Raw genomic sequence first — 9993 nt, forward strand, 5'->3', positions numbered from 1 at the left:
ACGTGTATTTATGCAGTGTCTACTGTGTGTGGGTGTGTTCCCAAGGAATGTTCCTCAGCAGACAAAACACAGATCTTGCTACCCTTATCTGTCTGCCATACTTTCCAAAGTCTAAATGCTCTCTTATCTTACCACAGAGCAGGTTCACCACACATCCCCAAAAGTGACCATTTCTATCTAGTTCTGAGAGTAGCCCATTGGAGTTGTTCAGTGCACGGTGTTTATAAACCTATGTGGCGTGTCTGCCTTCTTGGATCCCATGCCATGCCCCAGGAACCTTTCACTTACCATCACATGAGCTTTGCCCACTTTCTAAAGTTTATTTTTAATCTTTGTCCCTTTGATAGAGATCAAGGAAAAGCTATATTGTTCTTGCCTTTCACTTAAGCCCCCCTGGCAAAGTGAGTTTCTCCTCCTTCAATGTGCTGCTTGTTAAACCATCTCATTAGTTGCCTAAATTAAGTGAATAGACTAGTTTTACACAGCATCTCTATGTGTCCTCCCTGATCACACATCTCAAAATAGCACAGAGCCAGGTGAGATGTGCAGTTATCAATTGATGATCTACTAATCTGCATTGTGACGGTCACCTGAAATAAGCTAGGGACAGGTCAGCAGAACAGGAAGGAAGACGGCAGCATAGTGTTAAGACCTCCCAGAAGACTCCGCTCAGGCCAGGAGATTCTTCTTGAGTCGTTAGCTAAGCATAGAGATGGCACTTGCCTCTTCTGCTGGCTAACATGTCAGTTCATGTAACATGTCAGTTCATGTATGCGCTCACCCTCACTTCCTTCCTGGGAAGCATTATCTGCTGCAATGTCACCTTGGTGCTAAGGGCTGTGTCTAGCTGGGTTGGACGCGCGCACGCGCGCACACACACACACACACACATGCTATTTGAACTAGAATATCTATTTCCTCTGAGATTTTTCTGTTTGCCAGTGTTGGTGACAATTTCTTTCAGTGTTTGAAAATACCACTTTGCCTTTCAGCTTCGCTTCTCTGGTGAGAAGTTGTATATTATTTTATTATTACTCCTTTGAAAAGTAAACTTTCACAAGATTTTTTTCCCTGGTGGCTATATGTATGGTCATGGAATTTCCATTTCTTCCTTTTTACTTTAGGTTTCAGTTCTTTACTAAATTCCTCCATCATCTCTTTTATTGAACAGACTAAGCATTGCTATTGTAGAGTTTATATCTGATGATGACACTACCCAAGTCCCTTGGGATCCATTCCTTTGGTTGTTGTTTCTTGGCATTTGACACCATTGTCCCCCTCCTTTCATACCATGTTTTATTGCACAGTGGGCATTGTATATAAAGACCTGTAGAGAAATTGGAGTCCAAACTTAATTTCCCTCTAGAGAACTTAACTTTTTTTTATTTATGGATTATTTTGAAGCCACTAGCGCCTTGCTCTGCACAGCACTGGAACTGATCAGATGGGCCACCCAGTCTGATGGAGGCACAGCAGCGTCCTGGAAAGCCAATGTGTGTTATATTCTGCTGAATGAGGGTGCGGGTTATCTAATCTCAGTCTGTAGGGGAGCAGTCTCAGGCTGTAGACCCGTGGGAGGAGGAAGCTGTGGTTGGTACTCTGCGAACACACTGTTAACATCTGTACTGAGATCTGAGGGAAGTCTGGCCATTCTCATGGTTCTGAGGCTTGGCGATCTTAATATGGTGGTGGCCACACCAACCATAGACATTCTCTCAGGGCTTCATCCACCGTACACAGCAGCAATCCAGAGTCCACTCCGTTCAACTGGAGACAACTTCAGGTTGAGCCTTGCTCTTTGCAAGTCCAGTTCAGCTTGCCTTCCCTCCTCAGCAATGCTCTGTGGCAGAAAGCATGGGAATGCCGGACATGCCCCTCAGCAACTCTTCACAGCAACTCTGTGACTTGGACACTGCTGTCCCCACTTCACCAATGACAGGGCTAAGATGCAGAGATCCAGACTAACTTTCCAAGTTCATCAGCTAGAGAGTGAGAGAGCCCAAGCCTGGTCCTTCATCTCTGTGCTGAGTATGAGAAGGCTGAATGATGGGAAGAGGAGGAAGACAGAGAGAGGAAAACAGCTCATGAACATCTGTAGCTATCCAGATGTGCAGGGCTCAGATTAAGGTCATGCATGGCCCTGAGAGTAACAGCTCTTTAATTTTTGCACTGGATACACAAGGCACCCATTCGCCCATCTTTGCCACAGTTGTGCAGCTAGACCTTTTGTGAGTTCCTCATATTTCATCTTCCCTGGGATATTAGAGCAAATTGTTGTTCACAACAAATCACTCCACTGGTCCCAAGTTGAATTACATCACCTTCATAATAGTCCCTCCTTTCCCAGCATCCCATGTACTGAGCAACTATATACTATTAATACAGGCCCCACTGACCCATTCCATTGTGAAGAAGTGAGAATTGGGCAACCAAGTGCAGAAACCAGGCTTTAGTGAGTGATCCTGTACTTCCCTTCTCTGGGCCTCAGATACTGAGCTGGGTTCTACTTGTGTCCTTCAGGATCTCATGCTCTGTTAAACACTGCTCTGGGGTCTGTGACTCGCTTCTGCGAGGTTCGGGGCTTGGTCAAGAGGAAGTCCTTCCTTACTTCATCTCGTTCTCCAAGCCCGCAGGCAGTACAGCACACACAGTGGCTTGTTGGTAAATGTTTACCAGCTGACTGACACATTAGCTCCACATGCTAGAAAATAACTGATTGCTCATCAAGGCTGGCGAAGTGTGAGCTTTCCCCCATTTCATCATTTCATCATTACAGTATTCATTATTCGTTATTATTATTTTGTGTTCTGTTTGCCATGGCGGATGTGGTTAAGCCATACATGAAAGCCCAGAAAAAGATGCACAGATGCTTCAAATATCAAATAGGTCAGAGAGAGTGAAGCTGCAGAATGAGCTGTAGAGGGAAGCTGGTGCAGCAAGGATGGATACCAGATGCCTGGCGCTGCCTGCTGACATCGCCGTACCTGGGAGGCTAACTGCTCCCCTAACGTCACTCACAAAACCATGGAAGAGCTAAGGGGCACATGGAGATACCGCATATTTTCTCTCATTCATATTTCTTAGCACTTATACAGTTGTAAAGTCTTGTGTGCATATAAGACAGGAAAGTAGAAGTGAAACTCTCTAGGTGAACTAAGAGGACTAATGAGGGGAGAGGGGAAGTGAGGGAATACTGTGCACTTGTATGAAAGCGTCCTTACATAACCCAGGACCATGCGCCACGAATAGGAAACAACCAGCCGAGACAGTGGCCAGAAAAGAGCTGACTGTGGACATTCTTTTTATTCTATTTTAATCTGCCATGTAACAGCCATGCACATTTAAAATTCATGTGCACTCTATTAAAGTGGAAGGGCTTTTTAAATAATGTGCAACAGGCAGATCAAGGCACTTGGGGTCCCTAGTACTTCAAATATTTATCACTGCTTTGTGTGTGTGTGGGGGGGGGTCAATATTTAGAACCCTCGATTTCTGCTAATCATGTTTGTCCTGCCACTGCCAGACATTAGAAATTATCCCTCAAGGAGAAGTGAAAGTGCTAATCATCCTCTGTTCAGCCCGATCCCTACTCTCACCCTTCCTAGGCTCGAAGAGTCGTTATTAGACATTCTTCTGAAAAGGCAACGTGTATGGGGCTGCAGAGCTGGTCAATGGTAAAGCACCTGCCTCTCTTGCAGAGGACCCAACTTGGTTCCCAGCACCCACATGGTGACTTACAACTGTGCAGCATTCTAGGTGCAAGGGATCAAATGCCTTCCTCTGGGCTCTGTAAGCACAGGGTATGCCAGAGGTGCACACACACGGATGCAGGTAAACACTCATACACATAAACTAAATAAATGAGATGAAATAAAATCTTCTTAAAAGGCATATTTTAAAAGTTCTTGTAAAAAGGGAACATGTGTTTCCTCATCCTGAGAATCCTGAGAAGTCAGCCTGGGCAACCCATCGAAAGGCAAACATTTCTGAACTTAAATATTTACCCCCATCTCTTAAGGGATCCCACAGTATGGTGGAATGGAGTGGCTGAAGGGTCTCTCACAAAAGCCTGGTTTTTGCCTTTGGTCACCTGATTCCCATACTTGTGCCTATGTAGGAGGTACAGCACAAAGGACAGAGAGCAGGAAATGGCCACGATAACCGGGACCCAATCTAGAAAGGGCCCTTGACAGATGGGGGCAGTGTGGTAGATCTCAAGGAGAGGGCAGCATGGCCTACATGTGGGTAAGTCCCTGCCTTTAGTAGACTTCTCTAGGTTCTTTGTGGGGTATTTCTGCAAAGCATGTGAATTGTCCTGCAGTGTCACTGTGCCCAAGGGCACAAAAGTGACCCAGTTTCCTCCCAAGTTCCACATTCAGAAGATTTTATTTTCTGCTTTGCTAATTCACAGTAAGTCTCTATTTCATTAAAGAAGATCTCGTTCCCTAGTTGTGCACTATGGTCTTTCTGGAGCTCTCAACTCTCTGGAGGCAGTGGGTAGTAAAGCCATCAAAAGCTTAGGATGTGATCACACCCTCTTTCCATCCATTGATTTATATTTTTGTGTTATTTTTAATCAGGCTATGAACATCTACACACGTGTGGGAGGGTTTGCTCCCCGTTATCTGCTGCGAGTTCACTGAAAGCTATGTCATAGCAGTCTCATGGCACATCCTGAGTGCTCACTACATGCTTGTCAATCAACATTCTTATCATTAGTGATTGACAGAAGGTGATAATGCTGCACCTTGTTGCTCTCGGGGCTGATGAAATAAAGATGTCTTACCAAGGAAGTGCTGCATAGCCTGGCTACTCTTCCTCACTTCTCTCAAGTCTGCTCACTAAAGGCTGTTTTGTGCGACAGGTCCCTTCTTCTGGGCTGCAGGGCCTCCCTCCCACTGGCCCACCTGACATCACACAGATCTATCCTGTTCCCTCCAACATCCGGCCAGTGCTGAGTAAATACCGAGTCGAGGTATGGTTCAGAAATGGGGAGGCTTGCCTCATAGGACTCATGGGGAGGGGTGGCTCCACTTACATCACTGAAGGACTATGGCAGGGTGGGCAGCTGGCCCAGGGAAGACCCCACCAGCTAAACCAGACAGTGCGGTACCTACTACCAGCTACATAGTTTGCAGCTAGAAGACCATATGGTTGCTCAGAAGTCACATTTGACTTTTCAATTGATCATACACAAGGCTCCTCTCTGGCTCTGTTTACCCTCTCCTCAGGTCCTTTTCTGGGGTGTCCGAGAAATGAAGAAGGTACAGCTCCTCTCTGTGGATCGACCACAGGTTCTCATTGAGTGTGGAGGACGAGGTGTGAAGTCTTGCGTGATCCAAAGTTATAAGAACAACCCCAACTTCAGCGTGCAGGCAGAGGCCTTTGAAGTGGTAAGGGTCTCTCCTCCCTCAGCTCCCTTCCCTCAGCTGGGCTCCTTTCCTTCACCCACTTGGCCTAGAGAGAGGATGCATCAAGATTTCAAGTGTAGACTGTCTTCATGGGTAGAATAATTATGGAAAGCCAGGACTTCAGAATGAGAAAAAAAGTAGATATCTGTTGTTCACATGCCCGGGTCTAGATCTTATAATAAAGCAAAGAAAGCTAAGAAACTTAAGCCTATACAGGGTTATTTGAAGCACCAATCCACACCAGCCCTACCTGCAGCAAATTCTCAGCTAGATATCATGGTGGAGGTCTGTTGTCCTCCCTACTCAGGAAACAGAAGCAGGAAGATCCCAAATTCTAGGCCACACCAGGCCACAAAGAGGGTTCCAGACTAGCCTGGGCCACTTAGTGAGGCGTTGTCTTAAAAATAAAAACTAAAGATAGGGCTAGGAATATAGCTAAGTGGCAGAGCACTTAACTAGCATGTGAGACACTCTGGGTTCAATGCTCAGGACACACCCTCACACACCCCAAAGAAGAAGCTATATAAGATCAGGTCTAGCCCTGTCTACCAAATGCAGAAGTGTTTAGAATAGGGATCAGACATACCAGTTTAACAAGCTCCCTAGTTACTTCTGAGAACTGCAGTCTACACAATGCTCTGTAGAAACTTACTTTGAAGGCCACACTTAAATAATGTTCTTTGTGTTTATAACGTCAGTGGCTCTCATGCATAAAGTTATGTCTCCTGACAACTCTGCTCTTATTTATTTCAATATTTCAACACACCCAGTTTTAGTGTGGTTTGGAATTAATTATGGAAAGGAAGCTCTCTTTGACAACCTACTCAACTCCACAGACGCATGTCCTAAATGATCAGATATGACACTAAAGCCTGTGTAGTATCTGCAACCTTCCGCGGAAGACTTCATGGATCCTTGTGGGGCACTGGAGGAGACAGATGTGCACAACACTGTCCTCTGAGCACCACACCTCATGGCTTGACCTTCATCTGTTTCACATATGGGGGCTGGTTAAGCTAATGCTTGATCGAGGTTCTCGTGGTCAGCAATGACAAACTAAGAGGATCGAAAACATTGCCGTGGAAATACAGGAGTGGGAGAGATTTTTCAATTTAAATCTTTTTGGAGTTTTACCTAGAGTGAATTAGTATTAATAAATAGTCCCCACAGGTTCAGTGCTTATTTTTCTGGGTTAAAGAGACAGTTCCCAGAGTGTGGGCAAGCTGCAGAGCTACCCTGAAGACTAGAATGTCAAGGCCAGGAGAAGGGAGTCAGACACCCAGCTGTGCCTGCCTGTGGTCTACAGGGCACAGCCACCCCAGGTACAGCCATTTTCCTTCCACCTCCCCTACAGGAGCTGCCTGAGAATGAGCTACTGCACCCACCACTGAGCATCTGTGTGGTAGACTGGAGGGCTTTTGGGAGGAGCACCCTCGTGGGCACCTACACCATCAACTGCTTGAAGCAGTTTCTGTGTAAATCGAGAGAGCCCCTTGCCTTGACTTCACAGACGGATGGAGCTGGGGCCAGACCAGGTAGGAAGTACATCCTAGATTCAAGAGCAAAAACACCATAGAGTCATAGTGCCTGTGGGTGTGGACGGTGGTACTGCCTCAAAGACTGTCCAAGTGGCTGGCTGGGCCTTTCTGATGAATTTAAACCTCTCTTCTCTCTACCATAGTTGCCAAATTATCATTTAAGACTCATATCAGAATCAAGTCCTCTGTTGAGATATCTTTGAATATTTCTTAAACTCTACTCCCCAGCTCCCATTCTCCACAATTGTTCTTGGCTTTATGCTAAGTGTTATTTTAATTTGTCCCATTTTTGGTTCTCAAGGGTTTATAGTTAATCTCACTTCTCATCTCAATACTGCACTATCATGCTACACACGCATGCATACGCACATGCAGACACATATGCAAACACACCCTTCATGGTGGTCAGAAAAAGAAAAACATCAGACACCCCAGAGCTGGAGTTACAGGTGATTATAAGTCATTCGATGTGGGTGTTGGGAATCTAGCTTAGGTCTTCTGCAAAAGCCGTATGCACTCTTAGCCATCTTCCCAGACCCTCCTGTAAATTTAAGCACATTTGATCTACACACATGATATAGTGCTGTAATGTTTTTTGTTCTTTTCATTCAGTGTTACATTCTAATATCATCCATATTGTCATGTGCTCATTAGTTTATCATGAGTATCCTTTGCATCTACTGTATCTCCTTTTTTTCCCCAATTGGACTGGTCTCCTAGCTGGTTTATAATTCTCTACTTTCACCAAAGTCTCTGTGATAAAAGTGCCTGTGTATGTTTCCCAAGGGAGGATGCTGTGTGAGAATTTCTCCAGCCTAGTTACCCAGCAGTGACATGCTGGTCGCAAGGAGTGTGTACATGAAATTGCTTTGAATAGAGTCAGAGGGTGCTCTGAAGGACAGCACTGATTTACTCCACTCTACATGTCTCCATTACTTAGTCTGAGCCCCTCTATCTCCTTTCGAGCATGCTCTCTAGCCCCCTCCTCTTCACCTCCTACTGTCCAATTTTGTCGGGTTGAGTATTGCTTCATTTGGCAGTTTGGGATCTTGCTATTCTGTGGATGTCTACTTCAGCTTGGCTTTTTGTATTTAGCACAGAGTAGATACCTATGAGAATTTATTGGATTAGCTTTGCTGTTGAAAGGCACACCCAGGGGAATGAGGCCTTAGTAGCCATGGAGACTCCAGACTGAGAAATGGTCATCACTGTTGAGTTGTACCACATGAAGTGCAGAGGACATTTGACAACTCTGGACAAATGTTATGACCCTTAGTGACACCATTGACCCAGTTAGAATCCCACAGGAGTCCAGTGGTAAAACTATGCTTTCCACTAAGCATATGTGATTATGTGTCCAGTGTTCTGCCTCCACTTAGGGGTTCCTTGATCTCTGAAACCTCAAAATCTCTATAGGTTTATACATTGAGAGAGACAATAAATGTAGAGGGCCTGTGCCCTAAACCTTGACTTTCATGATCCCAATGTCCAGAGTTTCTTGAAGGAATAAATAATTAATCAAGTCACTCATTGATTGCCCATCATACATCAGATGTCATACATCATAGTCTAATTTTATCCCCCTACAAAAATTGGTAGTTTTACTGTCATCCTAGAAATAAGGGAAGTGAGGTTCAGAAGTGTCAAGAACTTGCCCTATTTGAATCTGGTTATAACGGCTGTGTTCCTTATCTAACCAGATGAGTTTTCATTCAGCCATTTCAGATTCACCAGCAGCAGTCCAGTCTTCTGAACTCCTCAGCTCCTCCAAGGACCTCCCAACAGATCACGTCTATGTGGATATTGAGCCACCTCCCACAGAGGTACCTGACTCTGCTCAGGCCCAGACGGCCACCCTGGTGGACATGCCAGACTCCTCTCCTATGCTGGAACCTGAACACAAACCTGTAGCACAGGGACTACCAAAAGATGGACACATCAAGGTCAGTCGGTCATCCTGGGTCTTATTTACCAGGCTCCGTAGAGTTTGCATTGGGAAATGTAGACAGTAATCCTGTGGCAACCAGCTGTATGACCTTGAGTCAGCAACTTCACATTTCTGGGTATCAGATTCCTTGCTTACAAGGAAGATATTGATGCCCACCTCAAAGTACTGTTGAAGGATTGGAAAGTCACTGTGTATGAAATTAAAGTCTCAGTCAGATGTGACAGTAATATTTAATGGGACAGAAACTCTTCCAAATTCATTAGCTTGGAAAGGCAAGGGTTTCTTCATCCAGGACTACTGCTCAAATATTTAGAGCCTCCTTTGTACAAGGTCAGACATGACCAAGAAGATGTGTCCTTTGAATTCTAAAGAGGAGAAAGACACTTCAGGTGTCTGCTGTCATAGCACTCTTGACACCTGATGACCTCAAAACTGAGCAAGGTTGATCCTGGTTAGAATGTGGGAGTTTCTGAGGATGGAGAGGACCAAAGGCCACGGAACAAAAATGGTGTCAGTCTTTTGAAGTCACACATTTAGTTGCAAACCACAAGATCATTTTAAACTTTTCCTTGTGGATTACAATGGTATAGACTTGTAATCCCAGAACCCATAAGGCTGAGGCAAGAGGACCACAAGTTCAAAGCCATCCTGGGCTACATAGGGAGAGATCATCTCAGAAACAAATCCTAAGAAGTTTCTTGCCCAGAAGATAGTAAAAATTGGAATGCAAAAGCAATTGGCCCAGCTTTGCACCAGACACTTATGAATATTCTCACTCTCAGAGTTTGTTAGCTTTATAAACTTGTTAATCCAGGTTGGATATGATTTGTTGACATCGTGTCTTTGTATGACCTGTCCTTGATAGAATATTTGGCACACAGTAGGTCCACTAGAGATTCTGGGCAGAGAAGACATGATGGGTGCATGGTGAGTCTTCTATAGACAACTGCCAATATGATAACCATCTTCTCCAAATGTCTCCTTTCTGGAATATGTATTATAGTTATCACATATAATCAAACATCTTCTATTGCCCACAGCTTATGTTCTAGATGGATTTCTTAAATTAGAAATGAAGCCAACTAGGGAGTTCCTA

General features: G+C 44.8%; 1 protein-coding gene across 1 annotated transcript in view; it reads left to right on the top strand.

The window, feature by feature from the left end:
- Fer1l6 (fer-1-like family member 6) overlaps nucleotides 1-9993 on the top strand; it is a 155444-nt gene that overhangs the window by 104521 nt on the left and 40930 nt on the right. The window contains exons 24-27 of the mRNA XM_039080186.2: nucleotides 4865-4975; nucleotides 5232-5393; nucleotides 6766-6946; nucleotides 8666-8892. Coding sequence (XP_038936114.2) covers nucleotides 4865-4975; nucleotides 5232-5393; nucleotides 6766-6946; nucleotides 8666-8892 — 681 coding nt within the window. The remainder of the gene's footprint in view (nucleotides 1-4864; nucleotides 4976-5231; nucleotides 5394-6765; nucleotides 6947-8665; nucleotides 8893-9993) is intronic.

This window comes from Rattus norvegicus, chromosome 7, assembly GCF_036323735.1.
Source record: "Rattus norvegicus strain BN/NHsdMcwi chromosome 7, GRCr8, whole genome shotgun sequence".
Taxonomy (NCBI): Eukaryota; Metazoa; Chordata; class Mammalia; order Rodentia; family Muridae; genus Rattus; species Rattus norvegicus.